This window comes from Anabrus simplex, chromosome 5 (genome assembly GCF_040414725.1).
Source record: "Anabrus simplex isolate iqAnaSimp1 chromosome 5, ASM4041472v1, whole genome shotgun sequence".
Classification (NCBI taxonomy): Eukaryota; Metazoa; Arthropoda; class Insecta; order Orthoptera; family Tettigoniidae; genus Anabrus; species Anabrus simplex.
This window is the reverse complement of record NC_090269.1, coordinates 30,019,078-30,036,485: the sequence shown is the minus strand read 5'-3', so window position 1 is coordinate 30,036,485 and position 17,408 is coordinate 30,019,078. Positions and strand designations below refer to the sequence as shown.

Sequence of the window (17,408 nt, the reverse complement as noted above, 5' to 3'; positions counted from 1 at the left end):
ATTCATTGACACTGAAAAGGCATATGACAGTGTCCCCAGGACTAAAGTTTGGGACAGTCTGTTGCAAAAAGGAATTGGACAGAAAGTAAGGAAAATGATCATGGCAATGTACAAGGAATGTTGTTGCGTGCAAACACAAGTTGGCAGGACAAGTTGATTCAAAATCACTAGTGGGCTGAGACAGGGAAGTGTTCTATCATCAATCCTGTTTACAATAGTAAAGGATGACATCATGAGAAAAGCATATGGAGGAAGAGAAATGAAAATGTTATTTGAGATAATACTATGATTTGGGGAGAAGACGACATGAATGTTCAAGAACAGTTGGATGTGGTGAATGGGAAGATCGAAGTATGTGGATTGAAAATAAGTGTAGAAAAAGTAAAACTCTTGTTATGACTAGAGGGGAGAAAGAAGGGAAAGGTAAGATTAGACTTGCAGACAAGCTCCTGGAAGTAGTGGAGATGTTCAAATACCTGGAGAGTGAATTAATGGAGAATGCTAGACTGGATGCTGAAATCAGTAAGAGGATTCAAGCTGGAAGCTGTTTCTATCATAGTGTAAGAAACATGTTATGGGACAAAGATGTGCCAATGGAAGCAAAGGAAACTATGTACAAGATGTGTTATGTACTCATAACAACTTACGGAGCAGAAACTTGGACAATGACAAAGAAGGATGAGAGTCAAGAAATAACTTCAGAGGAAGAGGCAGAGAGGGGCAACATTTTGTACTCTGAAAAAATAACTTACAGTGGATTTCTGGAATGCATTTGTATAATAAGATAAAATATTTCAGTCGTGCTTTCCTATTTATATGGGTGGCTAAGGTACAGCCCACCACTGCAATTGGACACTCGAACTATTGGACTTGCATTTTCACATCACAGTATCTAATTTAAATTCTGAATCTTCATTCAATTTATATGAAAGGCTGTCTTTCTGGCACCCACATTCATTTTCAATTTAATGTTTGCCTGAGACATTTAATAAAACCCCACTGTTCACATAAAATGAGTAATTAACAAAATAATTTATACTGATGTGTTTGACATTCAATTATTAACAGAATTCAAGAAAATATACTGATATCTACCATTAATATGAACTTCACTATAAGAGGTGAAACATACGTAATTTTTAAATACAATTTTGAACTTGTAAGGTGTTGTAGATAACTCTTCTCTCTTCCTCATTGAATCATAATATGACTAGACTATGTATTGTAAATAACAAAAAAACATGCACATAATCCTGAATTTTACTGTACATTTTGTTTATTCAATATTCATTAAAATATCCGACTTGCTAATTTACAAATAAGATATAATTGATAAATTCTTACATTTCCAACGTATATTGAGCGATTATCCACCTCCATTTTCTCTTCTAAGGACATATTTAAAGGACTAGCTGAAAAGGAAGGAGAAAAACAAGTTGAGAATTGAAATGGTAAGAATGATGAAGGCATGAGTTCCTTCAATGCATACAAGGCATCGCATAAAAAATAAGCTAACATTACAAAACATCATAACAAGCATTCATTTTGATGTAGTAATTACATTAAAAAAACATCAGTACTTTACTGTTGGCGCATCACTGCCAACAACCCTACTATTTAGGGTACAAAAAATCTCTGATAACCTGTTCATCTGGTGACTGTGTTTTGGCATTACTTAGCAACTGTCATATTCCTTATCTCAATATTTAGCCAAGAGAACTGCCAGTGGTTTACTTCATTAAGCCCTTTCATATTCAAAAATGAATTTTATAGTTATTTTTCTATCTGATGGTACCAGTTCTTAAAAAAATATTAACAGCATAAACAAAACAGTTAAACATATCACACACTACAAAATAGTTGACCCCAATAATTTCAACAGCCCTAAAAAGCCATCAATCTATACCCCAACTTGCGCATGAGCTAGCCATTAAAGAATACCCTTTGTGACTGTGGAACAGTTTCTTTGTCACTGATTTAGGTTTGGTTTGTCTGTGGAAACTGTGGTATAATTCACTGTTCCTTGTGCAGCTGGATATTCTTTTTAGGAGTATTTAATTTTAATGTGGCTTGAACTTTAAGACTACATGTGCTTTAAAATTAGGGCAATTACAGTACATTTGGAAGGTTATGGATCATGAAATCCAATTAGACACCCAAAAAAATAGGTACTGGTATAATTTCATCATCATCATCATCATCAGTTTTCCACTCCAGTTGCCCGGGTGTGGTTTACGAGCACTCTCCACTTCTGTCTGTCCATGAACCACTCTTCTCTCAAGACGACATCCCAGCTGATTCCTCTTGTTTCTATGTCCTCTTTCACTTGGTCCAGCCACCTCTTCCTAGGTCTTCCTACCGGTCGTTTTCCGGCCACGACTGTGTGTAGCCATTGTTTTGCTGTCCTTCCATCGTCCATTCGTTTGACATGACCAAACCATTTCAAACGGGTCCTTGTCACTTTTTCATTCAGGGATGGGTACACACCAGCTTGCTCCCTTATTCTTTCATTCCTTACCCTGTCCCTTTTTGTCTTCTGTACCATAGTTCGTAGGAATTTCATTTCTGCGGCTTGTAGTTTAGAATTGAAATAACACACTGGCTCCACAAGGAAAGTAGGAGAGGAGAGGGAACAGGAGAGGCCGAGTAGAAGTGGTGATACAACAGAATGAAGTAAACTAATGAATTCACCTAATCGGTACAATATATTGCATGCATTAGGCAAATTTACATTTCAACAGTACACGTTTCATTTAGTAACTAAACATCATTAATTAAAGGGTATAGAAACATATTCTTCTCATATTAGTCATAAAACATTCACAACATCATAAAAACTTTGACTTTGTCAAGCCTTGAAGGGTACGAGGGAAGGATGGGGTTACCTAGTCTTAGATTAAAAACTTATTGTTTAGAACACTTGTAATAACAGAACCAAATATTTTTTTAAAATATAGTCTTCGTATTAACATGCGATCTCACATTTACTGAGAAAAAGAAGAAAATATTCCCATCTTCTTGTAGAGTCGTGCCTTGTTTAAAAGATTCTGAGCAATTTACATATGATAGAAACCTGGTGATGTTTGGAGTGAAATTTAACATTTCATTGGAGAAAAGAGTATGGATATCTTGCATTTGACTTTGCTTATTAGGCAATTGGTAGTTTGCAACTCGATCTGTAACCAGAAAAAGGAGAACAGGAACGTAAGTGTATAATTTAGGCCGCCATAAATTTTTTTAAAGCTCTTTAGATCTTTGTAGACTACGCCTAATACTGGAAGTGTCACTCCTGCCTCACATTTCTTGGGCGTAGTCTCCCAGCCGTTGCTTTGATTCTCTGTCTGCTGTTGTACTGATGTGTGCAAGTTGGAACATGTTCACTAGTGTAGTGAGGAAGGGAGGTAAGGGAGATTTCAACTGGGAATCAGTGATCCAAATTCATTTACACTCATCTTTAGAATGTTCCGTTTCCTTCCTAATATGTTCAGATAAATTAAGATCTGCTCCTAAAGAGGACTCTTATGTTCGAAGGCATCTTTCAGGTTTTTATCCTTCTTAATAAGCAGGTCTAAATAAATATGGATGTTTTCAAGATTGTCCATTAGTTTAGATTTGTTCAATCTATGTATGATTGTAAAGGTCTTATTCGATATTGGTAAAACCTTAGCCTGTCGTGCCCATGTGGGCTCCCAAGGCTGAGAATCTTTTGGGTCTTTCGGTGTTGACATGCTCCTGGTATCTGATATTAAAAGTTCATCCGTATTGTCCTATATAGGCCATGGGGGGCCATATGGGTATGAAACATTGAGCTAGTAAAATATACACTAGAGGCAGCACTAGAATAGAATAGAATAGAATAGAATAGAACATTTCTTTATTGCCCACCCTAGTTTACACCTTCGGCTTACAGGCAATAAAGACAGAGTGAATCAAAAGGAAGAAACACAAAAACACAAAGGCAAACTTACAATATCTACTATAACTCTCTTAAAAACTACCTAACTACATCATTAAGCCTACTGAGCTGCCCCTAACAAAGGCGGATATCCTGACCACGTTCGGGCACCCACTATATAAACAAACAAAATTATTCTCTCTCTCAGCAAAAGGAAGAAAAAGAAAAAAAGAAAAACTACTTACTACTTCGCTAAATCTACTGAGGTGCTTCTAACATGCTAACTATTTTACTACCTACAACTACTTAACAGAAAAACTGGCCGGTCTAGTATCGCCCTGGTAAGGAAGCATTCCGCCCAACCCACGATACTACTCCAGCCACTCCCCGTGGGTCAGATGTCATGCCCTAGAGGCAGCACTAGTGCTGCAGTCGAATGCGAATTTGACCAAGCTCGCTGTCTGACAAAAGCTAGCCTGTTTAGCGCTTTCATTATTGGAGCTTCCTGATAAATTGAAGTAGGTACTTCTCTGATAGAAAATGCCAGTATCTATGGCTGCAAAGGTATGTTCATAAAGGGGACTGGCATTATCAATGAACTGTACGTATCGTCGAAGTTCATTTTCATGCGTATAAAATAATATTTTGCCTGACACTTGTCATGTGAATTGGCCTACTCACGCAGATTTCAGGTTTTTTCCCCTATCGGCATGAGTGTGACTTTTTGACCTTACCTCAAGGACTAAAACCAACGTTTTACAAAATTTAACGGATGGCATTTCTCTTTCACTTAATGGTCAAGCTGACTGTGAAAGCATATACAAGTATCGACAGGTCATATATGCAAGATCCCAATGTTAGAAGTAGGCTAACAGAGACCATTTTGTTTCGTAACCAATAGGTTGATACCGGTACACTGTTATTCTTCATTATAAGCAGAAGGTTGTGTTGATTTCTCAACATATTCTTTCATTACTGATATTGACGGGTATAATGTAATTGGCCCGCCTCCGTGGTGTAGTGATTAGTGCGATTAGCTGCCATCTCCAGAGGCCCGGGTACGACTCCCAACTCTGATACAAAATTTGAAAAATAATGCAACTGGAACAGGTTCATTCAGCCTTGGGAGGTCAACTGAGTAGAGGGCAGGGGTTCGATTCCCACTTCGGCTATCCTCATAGTGATTTCCGTGGTTTACAATTTCTTCACCAGGCAAATGCTGTGATGGTAGCTAACAAAATTAAGGCCAGCGCCGCTTCCTTCCCTCTTACTTTCCCTTCCAATCTTTCCATCTCCCTCAAGGCCCCTGTTGAGCACAGCAGATGAGTCCTACTGCCCAGATGTATCCCCGACCAAATGTGTCACGTTCCAGGACACTGCCCTTGAGGCGGTATAGGCGAGATCCCCCACCGAGTCCGAGGGGAAAAACCAACCCTGGAGGGTAAACTGATTAAATAATAACAATAATAATAATAATAATAATAATAATAATAATAATAATAATAATAATAATAATGAAACTGGTTGCCGACGGCCATGAATATTCCGTTTTTTAGGATTAAATTACAAATATTAGTTTTCTTTGTAATTCCATTGATGTGCATGGTAAGACTGTGGGTCAGTAGTGGAGTATCCAGAATTCTGGATCCGAAGATAGCGGGTTCCACTCCAGCAGAGGTAGTCGGATTTTTGAAGAGCAGAAAAAAGTCCATTTGATACTCCACGTTGTACGATGTCAGCATGTAAAAGATCTCTGGCGACACATTTCAGGTTTACATGACATTATTTTAAAACTCAGCCATAGACATCCAAGAGATATTCGGTTTACCCTGCCATCGACACTGATGAGCAAGCAGCCGGCGTTTATGTTTGTACCAGACAACTGAGGCCATGAGATGGTGGTTGTAATTATAGTCTGGAATTGTACATAGTGTTACGTTTTACATTCTCAAGTGTATTTATAGTAGTAACAGCTATTGAGTATATTTTATGTATATGCAGTCCCCTTCATACAATATGTGTAGAAGCCCTCATTCATACATTACCAGATACAGTATAATTCCGAGACTACATGTGCAACACCATATGAAAATCTGGGTCCCTTATTTTCATTATTATTATTATTATTATACCTTTAAATGTCATTCAGGACTACATTTAAACACAAGTTATTATAAATCATTTTCAGTTTTTTTAATCATATAACTGATCATTTGCTTTTTCCATTCCATTTCCATTAGCCCTCGGGACGTCGCGCTGCAGTCTTTTCGACCGCACGCATCCTTCTTTTGTTACTCTGTCTACGATTGTTACAGCACAGATTTCTCCCTCCACCATATCTACCCCGCAACCTTCCTCTAGTGTTTATAGCCAGGTAGTGCTCCCTAATTGCTCTTCTTTTGTCGCTGTGGATATTTATGTAAGTGTGCGGTGCTTTCGAACGCGGGCGACTACTGCGTTTGTTGAACGGACGTGCAACTGTTCGTATACATGAATTGTTTGACTGTTTACTTGTGTTGTGAGTGAAAATGGGTTCCAAAGAAGTTGATAGGATAAACAAATTGATTGATGGTGTGGAAAAAAAAAAACAAAAAAAAAACAGAAAGACGAAGACTTTGTGTGCTACCTGCTCTCTGTGCATATGCCGGGAACACACTGTCTTCACCTGTCAAGCCTGCAGTATGGGGACAGCAGGTGAAGATGAAGAAAATGAAGATGACCGTTTTATTATCTAAGGACACAATCAGCTCACAAATATAATGAAGAATGACAAATAAATTGTCTGCAGTGAACAGTAAACCTGTAATTGCTGTTACCCTTCTATCTGTTGTAGCCTTGCTCTTACCATTGGACAGTATACCTTACTTATATTGCTGTAACTTTGTTTTGTACACATTTTTAATGATAGCTGTAAATTTCTCATAGATTGCACTATACTTCTTTTACCGGTTTATTTTTGTGAATTCTGTAAATCTTATCTTCTTCCCATTTCACTGTTTTTTTATGTATGTTAGGTAGAACCTAACATTAGTTATTGTATTATTTTAAAGCACTATTTAAATGTAAATAAATAATATTTGTATTTTTAATGATGAAAATAGAGAGTAAACAAAAATATAGCAACATAACAAAAATAAATACCAAATTGAAATACAAAAACGATATGGAATTCCTGCGCGGTCTTTTCCACCCCACGCGACGACCAACGTTATACTGTCTCGCGCGACGTCCCGAGGGTTAAAGGAAGTCAGTTTACAAATCAAAATCTTAAAACAAATCAAACATTTTGGGAAAAGCTAAATATATTCTTCATAATAGACTGAAAACAGAACTGGGTGTCATATTTCCAATTCTAATGAAGTTTAAAAATCAGCGATAATATTTTGTATGGTTCTCCCCAAAATCTCGCCAATGCTTTTAGGCCTAAAAGCTTTCCTATTTGCTTTGTACTAGAGAGAATGTTTTCGGTCTTTGGATAGAATTATGCAGAAAGTGCTGGCCATTTACACAAAAAATAGTGTAATATACACTATATATATCTTGAAGTATAATGAAGATGTAAACTGAACAGTACATTGATTTTGTGTTACTTAATCACAATTGAACACCATCCCCTTTTATAATACACTAGCTGTTACCCACGGCTTCGGTCGCGAGGATTTGGTAAGTTGATAAAAATGAGTTGTTAGTGCTGCACTAAGATATTATCTGAAAATCCTTTTTTAAGTATGAAATCTCACCAAAAATTTGCATTTCATTTAGCCCAGAACCTCTTTGTAAACCACATTTGTGGCATTGCCTTTTAGGCCTATGATGACGCAGGCTACTGGCAGAGCTAGATCGGGAACATGTGACATGGAACTCTACATGTGAAAAACAGTCCTCTTAAGTCGGGTGGGGAAGGGTTTATTTATTCCTAAAGGAGATTCAAATACCGAATTTCACAACTTAGTTTTTGAGATATAAGTATCCTCAGAGAGAATTCAGTTCCTTCTTCACTTATTTTTGATCTCCAGTTTAAGTTGATTTTCCAAAAACAAAAGGTACATGTTACTTTATTTTTAAAGGGGATTACAGTCTGTAACATGTTAAGTTTATGAGATATACTGCAGATATACTCATTTTAAAAACTGCTCCACTCCTTGGCTGAGTGGTCAGCATTGAGGCCTTTGGTTCACAGGGTCCCGGGTTCGATTCCAGGCTGGGTCGGAGATTTTAATCACATGTGATTAATTCAACGGGCTCAGGGACAGGTTGTTTGTGTTTGTCCCAACACTCACCACTTCATATTCACTCAACACACCATATTACCAACAACATCAGGAACACGCAATAGTAATTACATCCATAATCACGGGGTTGGCGTCAGGAAGGGCATCCAGCCATAAAACCGGGTCAAATCCACATGTGCGATACAGTTCGCACCGGCGACCCAACAGGTGTGGGAAAAGTGGTAGAAAAAGAAGATACTCATTTTAATCCTAGAACACAAACCCTAGTTTGGTAGTACATAAACACAAACCCTAGTAAAATTTACGACTATTTATATCCATGATGATAAAATGTAATTGCACACAAAATGTAATATAAGAAGCATGTATTAACACGCTTCTTATATTACAGAGTGTTAACTCCTAGGCCCGGTTTCTTTAACGAATGTTAAGTGTTAAGTCTGCTGTTAAGGAGACTTAACACACAATGTAACAAAATGGTCGTCTCATCAAGGATTGTTAACTCTTAACAAATTGTTAATACTTGTGTTAAATTAATCAGGCAACAGCCCTGTGTTAAACCTCTTAACAACTGCTAAAATTTCAAAATGGATGCATGTAGAAGACGCAAGTTTGAAGCTTTATTGCTGTATGAAGACTATTTATAAACTGAAGAAGGCAAAGGACGACCCATACTAAGAAATAATTACTTTCTAGAGTTGTCAGAAGATATATTTCTAATTACCAAAGCTATAATGAACAAATACTTGACGATATTGAAAATTGGTTAGAGTTTCCAACATTGAGGACTAATATCATGAGGCAGGATCCGCTTCGAACCACATGGAGGTGATAGAACACTAAAATGCGAACACATTTTACTCAGACTTGTCAGGTCTGCCACCTAATAATTACTGAAAAATTTATGAATTCCCCGATTCTAATGCAACACCTATATACTTGAAGAGTTGAAACCTCGACAAGTGGAGCAGTGGCCGAGTGGTCATCGTGCTGGTCTCCGAACCGCGACAACTTGGGTTCAACTCCCGCCATAGACATACATTTTCATACACATTAAATCATTGTTTCAGGGAATGTGAAGGTAAAATGCGAATAAAATGAATAATCAAATTGAAGTGGAACTTTATTTTCTACCTCAAATTAATATATATATATATATAGAAAGAGATCCAGCAGTAACTTTGAGAACGTTTAGGCCTATATTAATTTCAGGCAGAAAATAAACTGTACTGCAATTTGCGTACGGTGATACATTTGATCCAATTTTGATCTTGACGTCCCTCAAATATTAATTTAATCTTCTTCCTCTTCTTCATATGTTTACCCTCCAGGGTCGGTTTTCCTTCGGACTCAGTGAGGGATACTGCCTTAAGGGCAGTGTCCTGGAGCTTCAGACTCTGGGTCGGGGATACAACTGGGGAGGATGACCAGTACCTCGTCCAGGCGGCCTCACCTGCTATGCTGAACAGGGACCTTGCTGGGGGATCGGAAGATTGGAAGGGATAGACAAGGATGAGCGAAGGAAGCGGCCGAGGCTTAAGTTAGGAGGAGAAGTGGGAAACCACGGAAAACCACTTCCAGGATGGCTGAGGTGGGAATCGAACCCACCTCTTATCAGTTGACCTCCCGAGGCTGAATGGACCCCGTTCCAGCCCTCGCACCTCTTTTCAAATTTCGTAGCAGAGCCGGGAATCGACCCCGAAGCGGATTCTGTGTAATGACATCGAAAACGAAAGCGTGTTCACTTAAACCCTTATACACGAGTTACCGTTTAGTGTCTCCCCATAGGTACACTGAAGCTCGGTGAAATCGGTTGACCGCAGGGTCTGACCTCTACTTGTTAGATATTATGCTTGAGACACTTTTCGTGTAATTGTAGACGACTATGTTCACAAGTGCAAGAAAAAGTGTGTAGAATCCTGCAAAGAATTCCTGCTGCCACTGCAGCATTAACAAGCCATTACATTATTTTCCCCGCAATAAAATAATGCCAGAAAACCATGCAAAACCCATCAATTAACACATTTTCCAGTTGATAAGAATATAAGAATAGACTGTATCGAATGTTGTGATATAACAATCCGTTCTTTCATTTTTAAGCACATTCGCATAATTTTTAACTATAATTAAATGAAATACCGCCTCTGTGGTGTAGTGGTTAGTGTGATTAGCTGCTACCCCCAGAGGTCCGGGTTCGATTCCCGGCTTTGCCACGAAATTTGAAAAGTGGTACGAGGGCTGGAAAGGGGTTCACTCACCCTTGGGAAGTCAACTGAGTAGAGGTGGGTTCGATTCCCACCTCAGCCATCCTGGAAGTGGTTTTCCGTGGTTTCCCACTTCTCCTCCATGCAAATGCCGGGATGGTACCTAACTTAAGACCATGGCCGCTTCCTTCCCTCTTCCTTGCCTGTCCCATCCAATCTTCCCATCCCCCCCACAAGGCCCCTGTTCTGCATAGCAGGTGAGGCCGCCTGGGTGAGATACTGGTCATTCTCCCCAGTTGTATCCCCCGACCCAAAGTCTGAAGCTCCAGGACACTGCCCTTGAGGCGGTAGAGGTGGGATCTCTCGCTGAGTCGGAGGGGAAAACCGAACCTGGAGGGTAAACAGATTAAGAAGGAGAAGAAGAAGAATTAAATGAAATAAAAACTCTCATTCATCATAACACTTTTGTTCCTCTTACTTAACATGTTTACGTCTTACCGGTCTCTACTAACCATAACCTATAATAATGTCAACCATGTGTCTGTGTGACAAAATACTATTTCAACACACCACTAGGAGCGTTTTATGTAAAGAAACAAAAGACGCTCACTGGCCAACGCGTTCAGAAATCTCACTGAAATGTGTTAATTTGTCTTTAACAATTGTTTCGTAACAAATGTTGAAAATGCGTTCGTGAAACAGGGTTCTTTTAAACAAAATGTTAAATTAATAACAATTGTTAGTTAACATTCGTTACGTAAAATTTAACATACAGTTGAAAAAACCGGGCCCTAGTTTTTCAAGTCCCTGGTGTCTCATTTGCAGCTGCTTTAGGAAAATACTTTCGAAAATGGAGACTCCAACCAAGTATGAGTAAAACAGAAGTTTCTTGTTTTCATCTCAACAACCGAATGGCTTCAAGGGACCTCAAAATATACTTTGATAACACTCTCCTCTGCCATAATAGACACCCGAGATATCTAGGTATTACACTAGATAAAACACCGTCATTCCAAGAACATCTGAGAAAGAGCACCGCCAAGATTCAGACACGTAACAACATAATTCGAAAACTGTGCGGTTCTTCTTGGGGTGCAAGTGCAACTACTCTGCGCTGCTCAGCTCTAAGTCTGGTTTACTCAACTGCAGAGTATTGTGCCCCCGTCTGGATGAACAGTCCTCATGTGAAGAGAATAGATGTTAAGTTAAATGATACAATGAGAATGATCACGGGCACGATCAGATCAACTCCAATTAAATGGTTGCCGGTACTAAGCCATATTCCTCCACTCCACCTCCGTAGATGCATTGCTCTGATGAATGAATACAACAAGATCCAGAATAATCAAAGATTGCCCATTCATGAGGATATCCTCCACCTACACATAGACATATTTAAGTCAAGACGTCCACCCATCTGCACGGCGGAGAACCTTAAAGCCAATAATTTCCACCTGACTGAGAGATGGTCTAATGAATGGAGACAATTTGCTCCAGCAGCAACCTTAGAAATGTCATGCATTACACAGAAGGTACCTGGCTCTGAACAACCTCAGAAAGTATGGTCCAAGATAAACCGGATCCGGACCAACCATGGTGTGTGTGCAGATCTGCTGTATAAATGGTGGAAAAAGTCATCATCCTGCTGAGACTGCGGTGCTGAGAGGCAAACTGTGAAGCATATCACACAAGAATGCCCACTGAGACGTTTCAATGAAGAAACAAGTGAATTTTTCCTGGCGACGCCACAGGCAATTACCTATGTAAATAATGTAGATATAAATCTGTATTGCACTGTTCATGTATATGCCATACGATAGATAAATAAATAAATAAATAAATAAATAAATAAATAAATAAATAAATAAATAAATAAATAAATAAATGAATGAATGAATGAATGAATGAAGCTGTTAGTGCAAAGATTTGCTCTATGTTCCTTGCAATACGCGCAGTGACATTTGCTGCAGTATGTTGTCGTCATTCGCCTTTTCTGAGGAGGACAGATGTGACAAATAGTTCTCTTGCCAGTAATAACCAATCCTTTACATTGGGTAGATGAACTATCACTTAGAGCACCCTGTATAATATCTGGTAGATGTGTTTGTAAGCTCGGTGTTTCCAGTCTTCGGCATCCATGGTTTGGCGAGTTCTTCACTTAGACGTATGAGAAAGTCTTTTCTCTGCAACTTACGGCCACCTTGACGCTCATTATTGTTACAGTAGATAACCCATGAATCCACACGTGGTATTTAGCATTCCATAAAATACACACAGTGGCCACCGCCTGGTTTTCCGGCTACAACAATAGCAATTGCACATTTGATCTGAGCATCCACTCCATACTTAGTTGCATTGTAATCCCCTACAATGTGCGGTTTATGACTAGTGTCACTGATAGTAGGTTCGTCATGAGCAGTGGACAATGAAACAACTACCTTATTTGGTTTTACTTTGAACGAAACCAGAGTTTTTTCACCTTCAAAGCAAAACATGTATGTGCCAACATTTCTGTTTCTTGTCGACAGTAGTTCCGGTGGTATATCAGGTTTATTGGTGCGAATAGTACCAATTAACGTCAGTTTGTCCTTTAAATGATCATCTGCAAGCTTTACTGAAGTAAACCAGTTATCTACTGTGACATTTCTATTTGATCCTCGTAGTCTTGGTCAGTTCCTTGACATAGAATTCCCCGAGAGTCATTCCATCTGTCTTTGTACATTTGCCTAGGTAAGGCATAGCATCTATCACGTACTTGGTCTTTGTGTCACAGGCCATTACTATTTTGATGCCGTATTTGTTGGGCTTACTCGGGATATACATGTGGAAAGGGCATCTTCCACAAAAAAAAAACCAACAGTTGCTCATGCACTGTTACAAATGGACCTGCTTTATAGCACGTTCGGCAATTGTGAACAAACTGTTCCCCAATGTCACGTATTGGTGCAAAATAATCACTTTCCCTCCTTACCTGACGAATTTCCTTGTCGTCAAACCGCAAGCACGATACTAGGGATTCAAACCTTTCCGAACTCATGGTGGCTTTGTACCTAATACCACACAAATCTGTATTGAACATTTCTTGGACTGACAGGTGATTATTTTTCAAAACTGCAGTTAGTACAAAGATTCCAAGGAGTGCCTTTACTTCTTCCACGCAAGTATGGTTTTGTGTGTGTGTAGGTGACTTGTACTTCAACCTCTTTCTAATTATTTCTTCATTTGTATTGACTACTACTGTGTTTATCATACCATCTGTGAAGAACGAAGAAAATGAATCCTGAAGAGTCGTTGCTTCCTTAGCGTTTCCAATAGGGGTCTAAACAAAGTGTATTATGTTTCTTATTGGAGTGTGACTTCGTGAATGACTGGAAGGTTTTGCAGACCAGTGATGATTATTCCTTCCTTTTAGAATCTTCCTATGGGCAATCATGATATTTACATTTCTCAGTGGGGAGTAAACATTTCGGTAGTCTTCATTTTCAGATGTTGAACTCATGGACTTCTCAGATTCAAGTCTTCTGCGCCTCGTTGCACAGTGACAGGGGAGTCATCATGACTGCTTAGGATTATTTCCGTATTCCATGCTGGTATATCTTCTTCATCTGTATCTGTCAGCGTTATGTCATCAGTCTGTACATTATCAACCTCCTCATCAGAACTAGAATCATTACACGAACCACACTCTTCCTCTTTTTCAAAAATCATTGACACAACTATTTCTCCGAAATTCGGGTCATCTCCTCGTATAATACTCATCTGCAACAACAATAATGGCACGCGTTACTTACCACTATGTGTATGACAAGTTCTGTGGTTCTAAATACTTATTTCATTCAGAATAGTGCTGTAATGTAACTTTGTTACAGAACTTACCTTGCTAAGTTTAGCATACATAGTAACAAATCGTCGTAAATTTTACAACGCAACAGTCTTTAATTTGAAATCAACAAACTCACTCTAACAATGCACACACACTGACGAAGCTCCCAGTATTGAAGGAAGCTACTCAGTATGTCAGCAACGTGGCACGAAAAGCCTAGCAGATAAGAGCCGTGTTGCCAAGTATGCGTTGTAAAAATTATGAGGGTTTGTGGTTTTTTTTATTTCACCCCCTTAAGTTCATCAATGAGTTCATTTATTTTTTGAAAGAGATTCCAAGTACCGGTTTTAATGTCTGTAACATCTACAGTTTCTGATATATATTTATTCTCATATAAAGAATTTAACTCTTTGGACACTTCTTTTCACCCCCCCCCCCCCCTCGTCCTTAAGTGAATTTTCTGAAAATAAAAATTTGTGTTATTTTACTTTTAAAAGAGATTCCAGTTACAAAATTTTCATGTCTAGGTTATTGTGATATATTGTAGATAATCTTGCTGCTGTAAGAATATTGGAGCTGACGTTGCCATTTAAACTAATGAACAATCTTGAAAACATCCATATTTCATTTCTTTATCCGATTCACAGTGCAGGGGTAATGTGGTGCCAACAACTCAATAACAGCTGGTTTTAGGGCCTTAAAACATGGTTTACGGGCTCATAGGGCTTACCGAGTTTTGTTCTTTGCGTCAAAGGGCTTAATTAGCTTTGTCTCGTCGTTGTACGATAACTTCGGTATTTCGCCTATGGCAGCCTAGTATTTTTATATCTCCCCATGTCGTCCCCTCTCTCGAATTGTTTTGAAAATAAAATATAGCCTATAGCACTCAGGGATAATGTATCTTTCTATTAGTGAAATAGTTTTTAGAATCGGTCCAGTAGTTCCCGAGATTAGCCATTACATTCAAACAAACTTTACCTCCTTATATATTAGTATAGATTTCGCCTGTATTTATGCTTTTGGGGCTTTCTTTTTGCAGGAGAGAAGCAAAACAACTATACTGCAGTCTCTGAGAATGTTTACATGTAAGAATTTTAAATCACATCAATGTCCGTCTCCATGCCTTTGGACAGAGGGGTCCCGGGTTCGATTCCCGGCAGGGTCGGGAATTTTAACCATCATTGGTTAATTTTGCTGGCATGGGGGCTGGGTGTATGCGTCGTCTTCATCATCATTTCATCCTCCTCATGATGTGCACGTCGCCTACGGGAGTCAAATCAAAAGACCTGAGGCTAGCGAGCTGAACATGTCCTTGGACACTCCCGGCACTAAAAGCCATACGCCATTTCATTTCATTTACCACATCAACATCCATAGAGTTTTAAAAGGCCTCTATTTAAATTAATGGGTACAGTGAAGGGAGCTTTATGCCAAACAGCTGCCATTTCAACATGCTCTGCACACTAGAGCGATGCTCTCGGAGGCGGTGGTGCTGCTGCTACTTCTAATGTATTATTTACTAACTCTATGGCATGATAGGCCACTGTTTTACCAATATTGAACAAGACCTTACAATCATAAGTAGTTTGGACAAAGCTAAACTAATGAACAATCTTGAAAACATCCATATTTATTTAGACCAGCTCGTTAAGAAGGATAAAAATCTGAACGCCTTCCAACATAAGAAAACTCTTTAAGAGCACATCTGAATTTAACTGAAGATATTAGGAAAGAAACATGACATTCCAAAGATCAGCATAAATAAACTTGGATCCCCTAATTCTCAGTCGAAATCCCCCTCTCATCAGGAAACACTAAGCAACATGGAGGTTGAGGACATGGCCCCTTCCCCTTACCTCCCCACCTCGCTGCACTAGTGAACATGTTCCAACTTACACACACACCTGTATGACACCAGACGGAGAGCCGAAGCAACCGCTGGGAGACTACTCCCGAGAAATGTGAGGCAAGAGTAATACTCCCAATATTAGGGTAAGTCTACAAAGATCTAAAGAGCTTTATTTTTTTTATCAGGGGCTAAATTATACACTTACGTTCCTATTTTCCTTTTTCCACTTACAGATCGACTTGCAAACCACCAATCACCTATTAAGCACAGTCAAATGCAAGACATTCATACTCTTTTCTTCAATGAAGAACAACCTGTGACAATGAAGTTCGGTGAATGAAGTCAGAATGGTCGATCCGGCAACACTGGTGACACACAACGCTGCACCTGCATAGCAGCTGGTTCTGACCATCTGCTCCCAATGTTGTTCGGTTGAGCATCATGTGTGCTGTGTAAGACCTGTTTGACACAGTGCGTGGTTAGTGTGTTGGTTCTGAACTGTGGACAGGAACATGAACGACCAAAAGATCAATGTATAGTTTTGTTTTAAGCTTGGCAAAACACCGAAAGAAACGCATATGATGCTGGTACATGTTTATGAAGATCAAGCACTGTCCTTGAAGTGAGTGTACGAGTGGTTCGCCCGTCTTCGGAGAGACCAGGAAACTGTTTCTGACAACTCCCCTACCGGAAGACCGGCGACCGCCGTCAGTGACGAAACATTCAGAAAGTGAGGACATTAATCACGAACGATCGGCGATTAACTATGCGCAAGATAGCAGATGAACTGCAGATTAACCATGAATCCGTGCGACAAATCGTTACCCAGAAAAGTTAGGGAAGGGGAAAACGTGTTCTTGGCTTGTGCCACATATTTGACTGACGATCAGAAGCAGGCACGTTTAGAGGCTTCACAGGATTTTGTCGAAAAGGCGGATGCGACACCAAATTTTCTGAACTGTATTGTCACCGAGGATAAAATCTGGTGTCACAGGTATGACCAGGAAATGAAAAGGCAAAGCATGGAATGGCGTTATCCGGGATCCCCTCGTCGGAAAAAGGTCAGAGCCAAAAAGTCATGCATCAAAACAATGCTCATCACCATTTTCGATAGTCAAGGCATTATCCATAAGGAATTTCTACCCGAGGGAACGACGCTGAATGCTACAGGGTACATTGAAATTTTGACCCGTTCCATGAAACGTCTACGCAGGGTACGACTCCAGTACGCACAACAAGGTTCATGGTTTTTTTTGTCCATAACAACGCTCGCCCACAAACAGCCAATATCGACAAACAGTTCATGGCAAAAAAAGCGGGTGGTGCAACTTAAACATCCCCCATACTCGCCAGATCTCTATCCTCCCGACTTCTTCCTATTACAACTCAAACTCGCTTTGAAAGG

The 17,408-nt window shown here is 39.4% G+C and overlaps 1 protein-coding gene across 4 annotated transcripts in view; it reads right to left on the bottom strand.

Moving 5' to 3' along the window:
• Pabp2 (poly(A) binding protein nuclear 1) overlaps window positions 1-17,408 on the bottom strand; it is a 234,591-nt gene that overhangs the window by 148,998 nt on the left and 68,185 nt on the right. For all 4 annotated transcript variants that reach the window (XM_067147924.2, XM_067147927.2, XM_067147925.2 and 1 more), the window contains one exon: window positions 1,345-1,412. In XM_067147924.2, the coding sequence (XP_067004025.1) occupies window positions 1,345-1,412 (68 nt within the window). The remainder of the gene's footprint in view (window positions 1-1,344; window positions 1,413-17,408) is intronic.